General features: G+C 35.6%; 1 protein-coding gene across 2 annotated transcripts; it reads right to left on the reverse strand.

The window, feature by feature from the left end:
- Nucleotides 1-125: 125 nt before the first annotated feature.
- LOC130710728 (callose synthase 5-like) lies at nucleotides 126-15,899 on the reverse strand. Of its 2 annotated transcripts, XM_057560078.1 has the most exons (43): nucleotides 15,592-15,885; nucleotides 15,142-15,355; nucleotides 14,946-15,046; nucleotides 13,801-13,922; nucleotides 13,563-13,659; nucleotides 13,356-13,466; nucleotides 13,136-13,264; nucleotides 12,933-13,025; nucleotides 12,636-12,727; nucleotides 12,388-12,514; nucleotides 12,102-12,239; nucleotides 11,927-12,003; nucleotides 11,754-11,832; nucleotides 11,552-11,677; nucleotides 11,353-11,467; nucleotides 10,313-10,647; nucleotides 8,989-9,041; nucleotides 8,825-8,885; nucleotides 8,650-8,731; nucleotides 8,523-8,572; nucleotides 8,336-8,422; nucleotides 7,873-7,992; nucleotides 7,696-7,791; nucleotides 7,481-7,564; nucleotides 7,248-7,408; nucleotides 6,593-6,716; nucleotides 6,398-6,489; nucleotides 6,170-6,287; nucleotides 5,891-6,042; nucleotides 5,436-5,545; nucleotides 5,228-5,353; nucleotides 5,072-5,140; nucleotides 4,654-4,843; nucleotides 4,439-4,550; nucleotides 4,235-4,354; nucleotides 4,026-4,141; nucleotides 3,863-3,946; nucleotides 3,338-3,450; nucleotides 3,026-3,255; nucleotides 1,865-2,662; nucleotides 1,570-1,620; nucleotides 1,273-1,458; nucleotides 126-951 (listed from the first exon to the last, which is right to left on the reverse strand). In XM_057560078.1, the coding sequence occupies exons 2-43, from the start codon at nucleotides 15,314-15,316 to the stop codon at nucleotides 721-723; spliced, it is 5,733 nt and encodes a 1,910-aa protein (XP_057416061.1). In that variant the 5' UTR covers nucleotides 15,317-15,355; nucleotides 15,592-15,885; the 3' UTR covers nucleotides 126-720. The 2 variants fall into 2 exon arrangements, 1 of the variants encoding a protein (XP_057416061.1); XR_009010466.1 differs by lacking the exon at nucleotides 126-951 and having other exon boundaries at nucleotides 1,442-1,458; nucleotides 1,570-1,677; nucleotides 15,592-15,899.
- Between the last annotated feature and the right edge of the window lie 3,605 nt (nucleotides 15,900-19,504).

The raw sequence follows: 19,504 nt of genomic DNA on the forward strand, positions 1-19,504 counted from the left end.
TTGAAACTTCTAACCCAATAATGCCTAACTGAAACAAGAGTTTATACAATGCATCAATGAATAGTAAGTTAGTTTGTTTGTCCAAAAATGGGAAGTTACTTGATTGAAATATTCAGAACTAAAAATTTTCCATCAATTGCTATAACTTTATTCAAGATCAAAGCAGTTACTATATAGAACATTTACATGTATGTATATTCACATCTTTGGCTGCTCCATTAGAGTAGAGTGAACGAAAATGATTGGGGAAAATTTTCTTTACATATAATTCTCCCATTAGGGAAAAGTTTATTTAATCTAGCTGGAAAAAAAAGGGTTAAACACAGATATACTAACAATTTAACTGTTGCCTAAGAGTGGTAATCCTCGTGGCACTAAACTAACCAATAATCCTGAGAGTTCCTACCATCAACTATTTCCTTGCCAGAATAAAAATTCAACCAAAAAATAGAAATGAGACTGCTCATGATAATTGAACCATTTCCACAGAAACTATCAAAACACGTTTTCATACTAGTTTCACCTGTTTTGCTGCACGGATAAGATCCGATTCACCATCTTCCAGTGGTCAAGAATTTATCCAACTCTAGCTCTGAAGAATCCTTCTGCAGTCTCAATATGCAGTCTGCTCCAAATTATATTTGCTTAAATTTCTCTGCATGCATGAACATTCAACTCATCTTTCTGTAATAATCTTGCTGCTAATGATTCACATCTGTCTTATTTATTCTTCTTGCCACCAGACAGAATGCGCTGGATTTGAAGCCCTCGGCTGAATGCTTGGTTGTATAGCAGTCTAGTTTGGAATTCTGAAACAAATGGAAACCAAGCTAATATCGCTATTGGCGCAAAGATAACCACTCCCATAACGTATTCATACCCCCTTGATAAAGCCTTGACAGACCCCCACATTCCAATGCCTTTTATCACTGGCCTCCACGCTTGAGCTATCTGCTCACATTTAAAGCCAGGAAAATTAGGCAGAAATAGTTTTAAGATTTACAGATAAAAACAAAAGATATCATGAGGGAACTTTTCTAATATCATGAATTTAGAAAGAGAACTTAATTTACTTGACTATGAGATTTATATATAGAAATATATATTCCATTTAAACCTTTTCCCTCCACAAGTGGACCTTATTGTTTATTACGACACAAATAAAGATAAATGACTGAACCTCGGGGTAACGACTACAAACCATAAGGGACTATCTTACTGAAGAGATATTATTTCCATTAAAGACAGAGGTAATGACTATTAGATAAGTACCTGTATCAATGCCCAACCAGTTGGCATGAATGCTAGGAGGCTCGCAAAGATGTCTCCGACAGTGAGACTAAGTAGAGTAAACAACAAGACTAGAATAACAATGGTTCCTATAAACAGAAGCACTTTGAGGAGACGAAACATCAGCTGAAAATCTGCGCTGAATGTCTTTCTACCCATGGACACGACCTGCAGTTCCAGATGCAAGTATGTCAGTAATTAGTTAATTGAATAATTATCAAGTTCAAGCACAGAAAATGCTTGTATGTAGAGTGAACTGTTTGATAATTGAAAACTGACCTTCAAGATGACCATGACAGCTAATATGACTATCCAGGACAGAGCATAAACCTGGAGATAAATTTGAGGTTAGAAAGCTCTTCTCCATGTGTAGTATGTACTCCATGTCTGTTTTTTTGTTCACCAAAAGAGGTGTTACTTGGTAAAGGACTACATTCTCTAACCAAGGAACATCTTTGTCTAAAATGCAAATTATAACATAATATGGATATATCATACATGTTTAAAGCCTGAGGTGCAGGTTCAAATTTGACAAGAAAATGTGAAGTAAAATTAAATTGGCAAGCATAATTACCATGATGCTCTGGTCACCCCTGGCTACGTGTAGATGATACACGATCCCGTACTGATAGACAAAGAAACGCAGGGCAAGAACAACCTCCCAAATCTGCCCCAAAATCCCAGTGTACTGCAGATGCTCCTGTTCCTCATCCCACCATGATTCCCAGCTCTTGTTTGAAGGAACACCAATACCACCTCGACTAGTTATCCATTTTGTCCAATCATCAAAGTCTTCAACTATCTTCTGCCACTCAAATCCTGATGGATTAAAAAGGAAAGGGCTGAACAGCCAAGAACACACCAAAAACCACATTGAACATGAGAGAAGAGTATATGCTGTTGAATCAGGAGTTGCTGATCCATAAATTTTGTAACATATAAGCAGTATAGTTAGCTCTATCCCTTTTACGAAGTGACTCCTAGAGTACAGCCTGTAGTTTTCCGCAAACTTCTCATGACGAACTACAAAACCACGACCTGTTGCTCGGTACTTTGCCCCTCCATGCAGGAGAGTGCGCCCAAAATAGTGCATCTTCGTCCCAAGTGAAAAGGTAAAGAAAACGGGTGCCAGCTGCAGCTGCATTATTATGACGTCAACGACTGCAGTTCTGAACCCTCTCTCTAGCCCAATTTCCATGACCATGGGCAGAGTCATCAGAAGACCTATTTGAACAAGGGACTGTGAAGCCATTGCTGCCTTTAAAGGATCGTCTCCCTTCCTTCTAGCGAACTTAACTATAGCAGCCTCAAATCCACTCAATGACAGGTAAAGTTTGCCATATAGGAAAGCATAAACAGTGAGAACCACCAACTGTCAACAGCAGAAGAAAGCTTAGAGTTAGATGCAGGAGTTTTTGTAGGCGACCCTAAGCTACTTTGGAAGCCAATTAATTCGAGTTGAGTTGGTTGGATAAAATTCTCCAACACCTATGGTTTTTCATTAAGGTGAACCAAACTCATTATAAATTTATAACCAATAAGCAGGGTATACTTGCAACTTATAGGGCGAACTTTTAATAAAGTTTAAGTGATGATTATTTTCCATACCCATTATTCTTGATTTATGTCTTCTTAAATATAGCATATGGTAGATTTAGATAACCAAATTTCCTGAAAATATTGGTAAAAAAGATATTCAGTATATTTCACTTGATTCAAAAGCACTGAGCCTTACCATTGAGCTGACATAAAATCCCACAGTTGTAAAATAAAATGATAGCATGCGGAAAAAGTCAAATCGATGCCCCAGTCGGTAGATATCCCTGCTAAGTGTCTGTTCTCCATTACCACAGGCCACTTTTGCTTCAAAAAGAGAGATTTGATTGAGCCCAACATCTCTACCCTTTCCGACTTGGATATATTCATGATGGGTAATATTCCCACGTCTTAATGTTGAGTTGAATCCTGAATACGCGGCAAAGGCATATGATGAGAGATAGAAATATCAAATCAAATATTAAAAAAAAAAATGCATCAAGAATGTTACCAGCAAATATATCCTCGCTCAGATTGATACCACGAGAAGCCTTGCTGACTCCACCACGAGTAAAATGGAAGATTCTATCAAAAACATCCGGATGACCATAGTGGAATCGAACTCTACAATTGAAAACATCAATTGTAATGCAGGGGCCAGAAAATATCAATTCTGACTAATTTATGCTTATTTTTTCTTAACGGCTGGAGATAGCAGAAGGAAAATTCAGTAGTTCACTGTTCACTGATTATTGTCACCAAAAAATGAAATGACACTCCAACAAGAAAATCAAATAAGAAGGAGTGGGATGCAGCAGAAATTCAATAGTAAGCAGAACCCGGAACATCTATGCTCTGATCTGTGTAAAATATTTTAAATGCATTGCACTCTTAAATTAAAATGCAGCCTCATCTTGGGAAGAGGTCTAATATTATTAGCCATGCGTTTCAAGGGTGGTTATAGTTTATCATAAAAGATAATCAAGCATTAAGAAGTCAACCGCATAATGAGAAAACAAAACAAACAAAAACTTACTTCAGCGGTCTTGCAAGAACTCTTTGACCAATTGTGACAAAGCTAGTTTCTTGATTTGACATAAACCAAGCCAACGAAGAAACACTGTAACAGGTGATAAAATTAAGTAATATAGGATCTAAACAAGACTATGTGCTAGATCTATGTAGAAAAAAATCATAACCTTCCAGTAAAGATATGTTCACGAACACCTAATATGGTAGGTGGGCGCATTCCATGATCCTTATTGAATTCTTCTAGCAGGTTACGCATTTTTAAAGCTTCTTCCAAGTAATTGTCCTAGAAAAAAATTTCAAATTAATGACACACATTTTTAGTAGGCCCTGACACCCAGTTCCATTTTATGAAAGGCTTAAGTTTATAATATTTTACCTGGTTCATGTCAATAGCCTGAAGAGCCTCCCCTCTAGTAAAAATGATGGCATGATTTTGGTTTTCAGGCTTCCCTTCTCCTAACTTCGCTGGACCAGGAAGTTTTATTCGAAATATTTCCTTCAGGGAAGATGCAAAAATGGTTAATTCAAAGGCAAGGTACCATTAGTAATTTGTTATGTTTCGGTATCAATATGCATTTACTTGGTCAATATTGTCCACAGCTTTGATCAACACAGAATAATACACTTTCTGTACATTTCCACCTTCCCTTTCTTCAACCTCATCAATATATGCAACACGAAGTGAGGGATTGCTATAGATGAAGAACCAAAAATTAGATTCTTCAATCAAGTGAACTTGGGAAACTAAAAGCAAAATATACATTATCCTTATAAAATTCAATTCAGAAAACATACTTAACCATCAAATTCAGGATATCTGTTGCACGGCGGTCTCCGCTGCGCTTCTGATTTCCATAGTTCTGACAGGTAGCAATGTATGTGAATTTCATATCAGCCATAGCCTCTAAACTGGCATATAGAGATCTCTGACTCTTTTTATCTTCCTCAGATGGAACTGTAATAGCTTTATAGCCATCAAGTATCTCTACCACAGGACAAAAACAAAAACGAAATCATCTTGGCATTTAACTACTCATTTTTCAGGCACCAAGATGAATATGACAAGTCTTTTTACCAGATTTCATACTCGTGAGGAAATTTTAAAGTGTTAAAAGGTATATATATGCATAAGACACGACTTAAGGCCCAGGCTTTACAAAAAGCTATAAACCAGAAGCATGTCTTGGTAGCTATAGATATAGCAAAGTATTACCTTTTTCATTAGCCATATCAAGAAATGCTTGGAGCTTTAATGCCCGCCGGTAGTACATCATTCCCCTAACTACCTCAGTTTATAAGTAAAAGAGGAAAAATATCAGTCAAACAAATCCAAGCAGAAGAAGGGAAGGTAAAGGGAGCCATCATTTACCTGTCCTGCAAAGAGTTTGTCCTCTTAATGAGGCCCAGTGACGTAGCTGTAATATATTCTCTTCTTTCTCCCATATCTCACTATCTTTTTTACAATCAATTCGCTCCATGAAGTTATTCCATTCATCTAGTAAGGTTACTGAATTTCAGCCAATCCATTCTATATTATCAATAAATAGCCATTCAAATTAAATTGTGTCATTACGAACCAGGGAATATCTTTTGCAGATAATATATGATTGACACGCCGTCTTCATTCTCAAGCTCGATGTCATTCTTAGAATATACTGTCTCTTCACTGTAGTATGGAGTGAGGACACTAAAAAGAAGAAGCAAAAGGCTCCATATAAGCTAAAGGCATAACATTTCAAATTTTAAGCATAAGAAATTCCTTGACAAAAAATTTGTGTCTAATATATATATATATATATATATATATATGAAAGTAATCCTGCAGTAGTTGAAGTCATCATAATCTAAAGAAAACATCATATAACCCTGATCGATTTGGCCACTAAAGCTTTATTATGATGATGTGAACATTTGATTTGCATAGTGTAGTGTACAGTATAGAAGCATGAAGTTTATGCAGTTTATTTTATTTACAAGCATAACATACACATATATCTACATGGCCATATGTATCAATGAAACTGTACAAGACCTGAATGAGAGCATTTTACGGACTCGGGGAGCAGTTGGCATGTCCATGAACAATGAATTGGTAAAAAATGCAATCCTTCTACGTACTTCACTGTTGGTTGGAATCTCATTGGCTAATTCCTTCACCGTCAAGAGTAGATAAAGACGTCTTATCTGAAATGACCATAATGATCCATTGGTTATCGAAGCCTCTGGATCATATAATAATAATAATAATAATAATAATAATAATAATAATAATAATAATTAAGAATTATAAATCAAATTACATTCTAAGTACCTGCTCCTCCCATTGTGCGGTAACCACGGGAGGGAATACCACGGCAGGCTTTGCCTCAGTACCAGCAAAAATTTGACGTCCAGTATCCTTACTACTTTGATTAAGTTCTGCCAATTCACTGATGAACATCACAAGGGAAAAAGAAAAGAAAAATCAGTTTCAATGGAAGGTCCATGAACTTTATCATATTCACATATTGCAAATCCAGAGCCATTGAGTTAAACTAACCTGATTTCATTCACCATCATATCAGTAACCACTTCTAACATGTCTTGGAGCAAGACGACAACTGTACCTCGTTTGGATGGATTTCCATCTCGCTGTGGCAAGGAAATAATGCACAAGTTATCAAATAAAATGGTTAAATGCAAGAACCAGATAAGAATACAGACTTCAGATATAGTTTTTTTCTGAATGACTCACCAAGATTTCCACAAGCTCCTCAAACTTCTTACATAGGGAGGGTAAAAAGCCCATTCGGAAATTTGTAATAAGTGTATTCTTTGACATGTTGCTCTCAACTTCTTTAATGATGATGGAAATTATCCTGTTCCATCACAGTGAATTAAGAATGATATCAATTCATTTTTAATTAAATCTGTAGCTTCTAAGTGCTACATAAGAAAAACAGAAAACAACGGATAAGAAATACCGAATCATCCTTTTCAACACAGTATGAAATTTTAAATTAATGTGAGTCAAAGTAAATCCTTTTCAACACAGTATGAAATTTTAAATTAATGTGAGTCAAAGTAAATCTTGATTAGGAAAGTTAACCATTTCTTCCTTCATTTGTTTACTTTGAGTTGTCAAGTAACCCAGAAAGAGATTTAAAATAGAGAAAGTTCAAAAAAGGAAAAATAAAAGCGACATGTGCTTTCACTACTCATGAAAACAGAGACTGCAAGAGCTGTCATTTTACAAGAACAGATCCAAGAAGGATAGAGTGCTAGTGGAACAGGAACATATTTGGACAGAAGGGAAATAAAACTTGGGTGCTACTAATCCATTAATCTTGCATATCTAAAGCTTTTATGTGAAGCGCAAACTAAAATTGACACACACCAACACAAGATACCTTTTCTCAGTTTCTCCTACTACTAGATCATGTAGAACTTGTTTAAAAGATTCATAGCATTCAATCACAGCACATTTCATATATTCATCTGCACATATGCGCTTCCAAAGATCAGAGTCCCTCCCCCGAAACTGGGTTGCCATATCCAGTGCTACGGTAATCTGTAAGGGTTGAAAGTGTCATCATATGAACTGGTAATGAACATAAGCATACTATAATTGAATCACACTGACCTTGCTTGCAAGCAAAAATGGCGGCCACTGAATGATTTTTAGACTAGGACCCAATGAGTAAGGAACCAGCAAAAGATCCATCTCCCTGGAGTCATGCAAACCTAGTTTAGTCATAACTAGGTCATGGACAGCAAATCAAAAGAGGGAGGAGAATGACTACAAGGTAGGATTGAGAAGAAGGGAAAGCAACGAAAGAGTTTGGCTCTGAGGACTTTCCTATCACTTATGAGATCTTCCTCACGAAAACTGCAAATAATTTCATTCCATAATTGGGCAAATTTGGCAGCTTCACTCCTTCTGCTTGCAGAAACCTATACAAGCATGGAAACTAAAATGAAAATGAGTGAACACATTTATCCAAAAGTACTTAGCTATGAAAATGTGGTAGGAACCTCGGCAAATTGCTTTGAGAAAGAGAATCTCCCTTTTTGCTTATTTGAAGGAACCAAGTATGTGTTGAATGCACCGGGCAATGACTGAAATCGCGATCTTAGCATGCTCATAGTTCGTATCTGCGGCAAGCAAATAGATTACATTAACTGACTGTTAAGATTGTGAGTCAAAATATTTCACTTTTACGAGTCCATAAATGTAACCCATTTCAAGTTCATCTACAAAATGAAAAGGAAAGTTCAAGTTTCTTTACAAATTGGACATTTTGGGATTTCGAAAAAAATATAAGAAAATGATTATCCCTAGTAGTCTCTATCCAAATGGTCACCATAAATTTCATTAGTCAATAGGTTAAGTTTCTATATGTGTCTGTGTTTTACACAAATTCAGAAGCCCAATATGTTAATAGATCTCAAATTCTCTTCACACATAGCAAGGTAAATAAGATAAATTGATTATGACCTCTCCTAGACGATCAAAGGCTCCAACAACGCCACCGTACAAAGTTGAGAAGATTGAATACCAAATTTGAGTGTCCATGAAATAAACCTGTATTGAAAATGAAAATATTGACATGATACAATTAGATATCTGAACTACTAAAAAGATCCATATATGTAAACATAACCGGGATATATAACATACAAACCATAAGTACAGGAGCCCAGAGTGCAACAACCGCACCGTAGTTATTTTTAGCTGCATAGACAGGAAAACATTGGATCTGTAAAATAAACAGCATGCTACAAAGTATTCACAAAAAAGAAGATAACTACCATTGGGGAAAAACTCATGCCAAGCAAAATCAACGTGCTGAATGCTCATTATGTCCTTGGTTGGCTTAACTAACGGTTTTATCTGAAGATAGATCCAATAATTTAGAAGACACCCAACAACTTCACAATGCTATCTTATTAAGCAAGTTACACTAGTGTACATATAAAACTTCACCTGGAAAAAAAAACTGAATAAAAATTTGCAAGCCAAAAGCAACACCCAAAAAATAGTGTACCTGAAATTCATAAAAGAATCTAGATAATGGAACACTTATCAACAATAATAAACAAGGGCACAATAGCACAAACTACTTCAGGAACAGTGTTGTTGACACTAACTTTAGGAGAGAAAATTGACTTTCATGCATTCCTCTTCCAACATAGATTCTTGGCTGCATGGGGAGAAACAGCCATTCAGAAAATAGACAAATAATACTCAAATAACCCAAATTATTGAAAAAACAAAAGACATTTTTGACCAAATAGATGTTTTCAAAAGATTGACGGTCACTAACTCATTGTATTCAGCATTCAAAATTCAAGAATTAATGCTAAAACTCAGATTCTTTGGAATACCACAAAAAGTTGAAATGAATGTACAAAATCGCAAGTAATAATAGAATAATCAATTTTATGGGAAATTTGTCTTAAAGAGTACAAAAGTTCTCAGCTGAAAATTCCATTTCTTATCAAAAGATACTGTAACAGAAAGATTTATCACAACTAATCTTTTTGAAATTTGTAGAAATAAATTAGCTATTTTTGTTGCCACAAAAAGTTCCTTGAAATGGGCCAAGCACAAAGAAGAAAATCTTTGATCAGACAAGGTAAATTACCAAACTACAGGTGTAGCTTTATATATATACTAGGATTATACCCGTTTGTCCGTGCGATGCACGGATAATTTTTCACGAACTCCACTGTTAACTACAATTATTCCGAATTTGATGATGTATTTTCTAAGACATACAATTTCAATTGGTCAAACACTTATAAAATTAATCATTGTAACAGAATTAACCTACCATGTACATCGCAATATACCCATAAAATTTCAAATAAATCTAAAACTGCTTTCTAACTTGTTGATATCCACTCAAACTAATGTAGTATATACTTGTAAGTATATGAAACTATGAACTAATTGGTTGAATTCTTTGAATCTTGTTGATGTTCAAAATTTGATACAAATGACCAATGTGATGGATCGTTATAATTCATAGGACCAATATAAATTGCATTTTATAAAAAGTTAATATATTTTACAGTCAAAAATCTTATGAAATAAGTACGGTAAAGAAACTTCAACCTAAGAGTGTTTCACTATGCATGATTGTGTGTGTAAATATTATGTATGCAGTATGCATGAACTATGTACATGTTTGTCAGTCTTGACTCTTGAAGGCACTGCAAGTCCTTGAAAGGAAATATTGGTTATATACTCTTCACATGACAGATATCATCAGGCTTTTTAATTTGAACAAGATTAACCAAAAAAACTGTCACCACTGCTTTCTACGCTCAGGTGTAAACATGCATTACTTTCAAAACAACCAACGATAGCATTGAAAGACTCTTCTTACCAATAGAATAATCTATCTCTATAAGACTATAACCATGAAGAAAAATAGTCAAATCTGTAAGACTAAGACAACATGATTACCTGAGACCACCATAAGAAGAATCGAATTATATGCCAGTCTGAGTTTTCAATCCAACGCCTTAGCATTGGGAAAAGAAAGAGAGCAGCTGCTAGTAAATTTGGAAGCATATACAATGCAACTGCTAGCATGTACAATGCTGGAATGCCTTTTATTTGTTTAAAAAAGGAAAGCAACTCCTTGAGACCCTCCGGTGCACCCTTGAAGGAATGTACATAGAACAGTGGAAGAATGATAACCCATAAAAGACTGATAATGACTTTAAGAATGTTTCTTAGAACATCAGTGAATTCCCATCGATGATAGCCTGGAAAGTTCAGGACTAGGTCCAATATACCTAAATCAATGTAAAGTGGAAGAGAAATAATGGTAAATTTCAGTGAACAAGGAAGAAAAAAAATAAGAGAGTAAAAAGAAAGATATTGTGGAACTTGGATATTTTTTAAAACTTCAAATGAAGAGAAAATATAATTGAACATAATAACTTATCCTTTCTTTCCAGATAGAAATAGTATGAATCGTAGCATGATTCTAAATTGGCTAACGAATTCACCAAAAAATGGTAGTAATAAGCACTAAAATTGAGGAAAACAATTGCTGTCATATTGGAGGTAAATACCTTTTAGAAATTATGATTACAAAGCCTTTTGGCCTTAAGTGATTGATTTTGAATAAACAAGTGCTTAAAAGTTGATAGGAAGGATATATGTTAGGAACAAATCTCATGCACCAGACTTGCATAAAAAAGGAATGTAGGGAGAAAATCAAACCAAAATAACATAGCATCATTTATTTAAAGACCAATTTCATTGGAACTTGTCATGCCGAAAAGCTATAATACAATTCAATCATATCCTGGTTTTCATATGACTCATGAAGTTTGTATTTCTCATATCATGACTTAACCCAAAAAAATGAAATGTCAAGCTTCAACGCCTTACATGATAATCAGATCATCAATAAAATTTTTTTGTCACATGTGATTCTGATAGTAGCATGATAGCTTAACAATAACAAAAGCACTTAAGTGAGTGTTTCATACTTTGAAGTAAGCGCAGAATGGATGCTGTGATGAATATACTAGAGAGATTATATAATGCATCCTTCTGAAAGACATCCATAAGAGAAATTCCCTCCCATGCAATAATGAACATCACCTGTAATGAGAATGCTCACGCCTTGTCATAACCACAATAAGGGGAAATAATGGCAAAAGCACGTCCTTTGGTAGACAAAAGTACCTGCAAACCCAGTATAAAAAAGGTCCACAGACGATCAAAACTGCGGAAGATGTGCCAGAATGTTCGCGACTCAACAAAATTTGATTTTCCAGTTTTTCCGGTTTTTCTTGGAGCACTCTTTTTCCCCTGAGGTGAAATTTATATAAGGACGGGAAATAAAGTGTTTTACAACCAGGTCAGTAACTTCTCAGAATATAAATACCCGTGTCAAATCAGTTGTCGATTTGAAAAAATCACCGTCATCACGCATGGGCCATCCAAGAGAAAAGCAATCAAGTGACCTGCAAATATAAAAAAAAAAATGACAATTAATGAATGACAGAAAAACAAATCCACAAGTGAATTTTAGTAATAGAAATCCTGCGGAAAACAAACCAGAAATACTCATTTAGATCATCATAGTTGCACCATGCTGAGAGTGGAGCCTTTCCATTTCTGCTCTTCTTGGCTTCCTGGATTATGAACATTATTATTACAACTTCAAAAGTCATAAAGAGAACACAGGAACCTGGAAATATTATGACAATGTCCATGTGAGACTAGATCATACCTTTTCAATTACTCGGTATAGGGGAGTTATAACCTTGCGCAGGAATGCCTCGTCATCACCCCCATAAGAAGGCTTGATATTCTCACCTGTAACTATGCTGACATTTCCAGCCAATAAACCGTGTAGTTCATATGCCATCTGAAGTCATACTTGGCCATTGTTATTTGTTAGCAAATGCACAAACTATTGATAAACAAATAAAGATTAAAAGAGAAAACCATTACAATCATTTGCAAAGACATTTTAGCACAAGATATTGTGAGACATAAGGAAAATTTGTACTCACGTTGTGAAATATGTAGCACAGACACTCTGGCATGAAGCGAACATTGGCTGCTTCACCCCAGATCAGAAGATACAAGCCCATATAGAGAACCTTTCTCTGCTGTATCTCTGGCTGACCTTGAGGAAGTCTGTGTAAAAGAACATCATAAGCACTTTTGCCATAAAAAAAAAATCAGAATTATTCTTAAAATTTGAAGGTAAAAGATAAAAGCAAAAATGTTCACTGATGCTGATATTGTTATATCTCACCGTAAACTATGCTTTCGTCCCAAAAATTTGCACCATGTTTTATAATTTTTAAAGAGGTTTTTCATCACTGAATCAACGGCCCGATCATCAAGCTGCAATTGATAAAAAAAAAATTAAACAAAGAAAATAAAAAACAACATTAGAATTAAATTACTGGCCGAAGCAAAGCAGGCTACCCTTATAGCTACGCCGCTACGGTAATGTAATTTTGACGAGAGTTCTCTTGATTTGCGGTTTTAGCTTTATTTAGTCATTAAAATTCGTCTGAAACAGAGTAAGTTAGAGACAGATACGTGCCTGGTTGAAAGGCTCAGGTTTAGGGTGTAGCCTTATTTGAGAGTTGGCAAGGAGAAGGATCAAATGCTCTCTCTGATTCCTCACGTTGTCCCTCTGCGCCCAAATAAACCAGATACATTAACAATTTTAGGAGGTTATACAAAACTCTGGCCAATCATAAATCTTTGTCCCTCCCCCATTTTATTCACATGTAAAATACATGCCTGGAAACCAAACATAGCTCTAAGCCAATCAAGCATGTCCAAATCTCCGGCTTTCTGCCTGTGTTGCTCGATTGAACTAGGCCAGTTCAAGCCACGAGTATTCCGGAGCCCAGAAACAGCGGCCTTAATCTAATAAAGAAAGATAGCCAAAGAACTCAGTGCAATGCCAAAAATAAAAATAAAAACACAAACTCAACATTAATCACTTAAGAAGCAAGACCTCTTCAAGCTGCATAATAGGCAGAGAAGCACCAGCAGAATCCAGAGGAAGAATATTATAAGGTGTGTAAATCTCCGTCTTTTCCTGGACATCTCTAGCAGCCGCGATAATCTGCAAATTCAAATATTGGCTTCAGGAATCAGGATTTAAATATTTGAAAGGCAAAAAAAAAAAACAAAACAGAGAAGGATTTGAACCAATACTAACCTCAGGAGCTACTTCTTCGACCTTCTCAGTCTTATTAACTGCACAAAGCACTTCAAATAGCACCCCAGCAGTCTGGTAAGCTTTGCTGAGCTGGGCTCTGCAAAGGAAGTTTAATTTCAAGGGCAGAAAAAGAGAATGAACAAGTTAACGACACTGCGTTAATGTAACATGATAATAAGCAAAATCTGAGAGACATGATAATAAGTACAAAAGTTCATGGTATGTATGTACTATGTACCTGTCTGCCTGGTCCACTTGGTCAAGGGCTTTGACATATTGGTCATAGTATTGTTGATAATAAGCTTGAATTTCTCTCGCATCCGTCTTCTTAACCCGTGAGGCAAGACTAGTTGCATTGTCCTGGTGTTGCAGAAATTATGTAAGTTGCATTGAGCTTGGTAATAAAATGACTGCTTCTCTTTAAAAACTCACTTTCCAAATGAAAGTAAAAATGGAAGTTCACTCCACTCTAACTATGAACTCAGCTGCGTTCCACACTCAGATTATTTCCACAATATTTTTCTGACTCAAACATTTCCGCAGCTCAACTCAATAATCATATATAGAGCAAATGATTTCACAACCCTCCTCCCCCAAATCGATTTTTCCAAAATAATTTTCCCATAAACCGAATGGGGTTCCTGAAACCCATCACTGGAAGAATGAAGCACAGCGTCATCGGAATCCATTTCTGAAGTTATTGTGGGACTGGAGATTCGGCAGGGAAACAGAGAAATGCTTCCGAAGGGAGAAAGGAAAAGTGACATAATAATGTATTTTCTTAACATTTGATTAAAATTTAGAAACAAACCAAAATTATGCATAAAAAATAATTTTGATGTGTCTTCTATCAATATAATAATAGTAACAGCAGTAGTAGGTATTATGTAAATAACAAAATTGCATTGACATGGTCATAATGCATACATACAAAAAAAAAACTACAATTTTTTTTCACTCACAACAATTGAGATTCGAACTTCTACCGCTTGTTTAAATGTGAAAATGTTGAATTAAAATATCAACTCACTCAATATAAAATATGGGTGATGTTGATACAATAAGTTATACAATAATGTAGTATGTACTTCTCCTATTCAATTAGTTATTTTTTTTCCTTCATATGTAAATAATTTGTAAATAAACATGAAGGACAAAAATGATTTAGAGACTACTTTATTTTAGATCTCTGCATGAGAATTAACTTGAAAGAGGATGTGAATGATCTAAAGCATTTAGCATGAAGAAAATGAGTCACTGAGCTATGTCACAGTCACACTACACACGTTCATCATGTACTCTTTCCTTCAGTTAACCGTCACATCACAATGCAAAACAGAGTTGGTTTAACAGATCAAGCGAGGGAGATGAAAACAAACTTACCCTCTCCAATCGCTGTAGCAGCAACGTCTTAAACTGCCTCACACCACGCCCGCTGGAAGTTTGATCCAGCCTGTGCGCTTTCTCGAACGCATAGAACCTACCTGCAAATTCATCATTCAATTTGTTCACAACCAACAAATTCACACATGAAATACGAATCGTGATGAAAACGATAAATGAATCATGCAATTCTTACAGAGATAGGCAACCCTGGGACGTTCAGTTTCGATCTCGTTTGCGACTCTGAGAATAGGCGAAATTGTGGCGAGTGAGGATGGCACCACCTCGTTCCCGAAAACCTCCATCGAGACGGTCGTGGTCGCCGCGCTTCTCGATGGCCGCCTCGTCAATCCTGCTTCCGGATTCGCCATTTTATTCCTCTCCGGCGCCGGCGACCTAGATTTTCACCTCTGCATGCAATGAATTAATCACTCGATAATTTTATCTCAATCTGAACTCTGCACTTTGTATGTACTGTAATCACTAATTAGGAAACAAATCAATCGATCCATTTCACTTTCCGATTATGACTTTCTCCACTGTAACTGTATTTGAAAAACGGTTGAGAATTTGAGATCGATGATTTGAGGATGAAGAATTTGGATTGATTGATTGTTTGTGAATTGTAGCAAGATGCGCAATGTACCTGTTTGATTGAAGAATCAAGATGAGGAAGTGGAATGTAGATGATGTTGGTGGAGCGTGGTGGTGCTGCACTGTGCGATAATCGTCATTGATCGTTTGAGGCGTGAAAAATGTGAAAGTGGTGTGTGGAAAATTGAACAGTGTGCAAGAAGTGGAATTCGAAAATTGCGAAGATGAGAGAAAGAGAGAGAAGGAATTGAAGGTGTGGTGTGGTTAGATTGAGAGTGAGAATGAACGAATGAATGAACAGCGTTTCCGGAGGCGAAGGGTAAGAGAGAAAGAAAAGAGCGGGTGAGAGAGCGGGTGAAGTGCAATTCAATGGAAGTCCGTTTTCCTCTTCTCTTCCTTATCATTTCATTCACTAGTCAAGTAACCGGGTCACACATGCCTCATGCATGTTTCACTAGTCATGCTCAAGTTTATTATGACAATCCAATCATCTTATAATTTCACACACACGGAAAAATGAAGAAAAAGTAGAAATTATAAATGTGATATATGTAGCACAACTAGTAGATAGTTGGGCTCCTTAACCATCTAGTTCAGGGTTCGATTATTGGGCGGTGCGTATGGAGAAACATTTGTTGGGAAAGACTTATCTAATTCACAATAAATCTCAAAATACAATCATAGAAATTGAGATGTGTGCTTTATACAAGAAAACAAACGTAAATTAAGTAACTTATCCACCCAATGGCGAAAACTCTAAAATCAATGGTTTCCCATTAGAACCCCATTTCACCCAATTTGTTGCGAAACCGGAAAAAAGAAGCAGTTTCTCGCACAACTTGCTCATAGTACAGGTCCCATTTGTATATTGTATTTGGCCGAAGAAGCATAAGACATTAACCAATGCAAGTGAACGCGACAAGGAAAATATGAAATGATCGATTGATTGATGCAAATTGAGAACAGAGTAGAGCATTAAGATTTTTATGTGTAATACAAGTAGAAACTTTATTTTTGTATACATAAAAGAAATGAAAACTTATTTTTTTAAAAAAATAGTTTTTGTTATTATGTACCCAAGAAGTACTCAAATTTGTTTGTTCATAAAATTATTTGGAAATAAATTAATAAATAAAATATAGAAATTAAAACTTACTTATCTCCAATGTAATTAGATGTTGGGTTATTTAACCTAAACTTTCTCATAAGTCATTTAGACACCCCTGTTATATATCATAAATAACAAATGATTCCAATTTCATTCAAACACTCAATATACACTCAATTTTCTCTCAACCTCTTTGTTTCGTTATTCAATCTATGTACTACACTATTGTTTTTCACTCCCCTCTTTCATTATTTTATTCTTACTGTCATCTATTGGTCGATAGTTACCCGTCCTCTCATATCCTTTTTTCCTTTCATTTGAGTTTTGATTCACTCATACCTTATTTTCTCTTTTATCTCACATTTGTTCTTTTTTTTATTTTTCATGTCTACTCCTATCACACTATCCATCACATCTATTATTTTCCTCTTTTTTTTTTCTTCACATATTGTAAGGTGAAATGTGTTTTAAGGTGTGAATAAAACTTTATTAATTTCATTTCGCTTTAGTTCCTAGTGACTAGTGAGTGCTGCATAAAGACATACGTCATGTTAAGATGGGTGAAGACGTACATGTACACGACATCTAGGCTAGGCCTGGATACAGCCGATAATTGCCCCTTGGGAATAAAAAGGAAAAAAAAAATACTCATTCATCGTTCATTAAAATAACAAAAAAAATGTAACAAAAGAAATATCAAGTGGTCATGACTCATGAATGACATATTGACATGTTCGTACCAAATCCAACCCCTTCCCAGAATCCAGATCCTTGTCCCAATTATCAACACGCTAAGACCACGACTTGGCTTGCAGCTCCACACTACAGTACTACAAGCACTATCTAAAGAATGAGTTCCTAAAGAATTGATCGTGTCTTCTTAATTTCTATCGCTAGTTCGCTACTATTTCATTTACTCATCGTAAATTAACAATTGTATGACTTTTAACATAAAGCACGTGTTAATTATGATTCGCTCAAAATGTCAAAAGACCTAATAGCATATCAGCTGGACCAAAGATTCTATGAGTCGTAACCAAATGAGTATTGTAATACATAATTATATGACTTAGTTAAAGAATAAAATTTTAGTTGTTGGGTAAAGATCATATAAATCGTTTTATATTATTGTATTTAACACGATTCATAATGCAAGAATTCGTCTTGACTTGAAACGTGAATAATGCACAAACTCATCTACCACGTACTGCTATATAACTTTTCTTTTATTGAAAAATTTAAGGGCGTCAAAGATCGAACTCTATACAGTTTGGTCATAGAAGCTCTAATACAATTTCAAGTACCAATTATCCTAAAAGTGTAAGCTATTTGGTAAAGCTCACATGGATAATTTTATATTACTGTTTTTAACACCCGTCACTTTGAACCCCCTTCTTCGTCGCAACATGCACCACCGCAAATTTGAACTGGGCATCGCAACTTTCAATCCTCCATTAAGGGCATTGTTATGTCGGAATGAAACCTAGAACCACTATAAACATTCCCCCCTTCCTTGATATGCTTGCTCGACCACAGGTCGAGTTTCCTTTTTCCCCAACGTCGTGATATGCCCTAAGTCATCATCTTCTTCTTCCACTCTCATCCCCCACAAGCGCCACAAACAGGAAACTCAAACTAATCTAGATTGCTACAATTTTCAAAATCCTAAGACACCAAGCATCAATATCGAGAACCACCTCCTTCTCGCCACGAGAAGTCGTTGTGAGTGGCGATCATTTGGTCAAACATAGGTTGTTTTTCGAAGGGGGAGGTAGGCAGATTTGTGTTTCGTGAAAAAACTACAAGTCAAGCAACCAAGGCAGATAGGGAAATGGCATGATCCACCACGAGGAAGAGGTGTCTCTGCCAATATAGCAAATGGACTTGTCGTGGGGTTGGGGAACAATATGACCATGTTGAGAGGATTAGAGTTCATTGAGTTTATGTATGTCAGAAAGTGAATGAGAAGAATGAGACTATGATAGTTCGATGAGTATTCAGAGATTCGAAACCCTATGTCAACAACATCTCTCTTCATCTCCTTGAGATTTTTTAAAAATTAAATATCATTGAAATTTTAATACTAACCTCAATAATTCAATGACATATTGTGCTTTATTTTTCTTGGTTCTATATATTTGATTTTTTTCACTATATCAACTAATATATCCTCACAATTAATATATGTGAGACTAATCACTTACATTATTCGCACATATGGCTGATAAAGAAGTTTTTTTTTTTTTTTTTCATTCGTAAGAGTTACTCAACCCAAAAATAGTAACTCAGTGTCACCAATTTTGATTCCATTGATCTCTACTTGTCTCTCTGTACCGCCATTAACAACTGCAACAATTATAACAACTAGAGAAAACCAACCACATCAGCACTACCACCAAATCAAATTAACCAAACCAAAACCATCTTTACCGACACACGGTTATGTATACTTGTTCATAAATGAGGATGTGAACACGTTCATAACACTCAGTCGTTAGCTCTTTCACTCACTTACTCTAAATAATCAAAATAAAAAACAGCTTCCTCTCTCTAACTAATCTAATTAAATATCCAATTATGCACATGTTAGGACTCAGTTAATAACTACATCTCAACATCAAGTTCCAATTAGAAGGCTGTGTGTTTGATTTTTAGTATTAATGAGCGATTTGTAAGTATCAAACTATCAAGCGACTTATGACTCAAAAGACATGATCTTTGGTGGAGACATGATCTCTGGTGGTGATCAGAGCCGAACTCACCTAAATTTTTATGTACTGAATAAATTAATAAATATCCAATTATCTCTCCTGAATTCCTCTCTCATCCTTAGCTGTATTTAACCTTTTTGGTCCCT

Source organism: Lotus japonicus, chromosome 4 (genome assembly GCF_012489685.1).
Source record: "Lotus japonicus ecotype B-129 chromosome 4, LjGifu_v1.2".
Classification (NCBI taxonomy): domain Eukaryota; kingdom Viridiplantae; phylum Streptophyta; class Magnoliopsida; order Fabales; family Fabaceae; genus Lotus; species Lotus japonicus.

What these genes read in the sequence shown, in the direction of transcription:
- LOC130710728 (XM_057560078.1), bottom strand. Translation starts at nt 15,316, where the DNA reads ATGGCGAATCCGGAAGCAGGATTGACGAGGCGGCCATCGAGAAGCGCG. An exon ending in TATTCAGTTTTTTTTTCCAG is followed by an intron (nt 8,732 to 8,824) that starts GTGAAGTTTTAT and finishes ATCTATCTTCAG; the next exon opens with ATAAAACCGTTAGTTAAGCC. An exon ending in ACAAACTCTTTGCAGGACAG is followed by an intron (nt 5,141 to 5,227) that starts GTAAATGATGGC and finishes AAACTGAGGTAG; the next exon opens with TTAGGGGAATGATGTACTAC.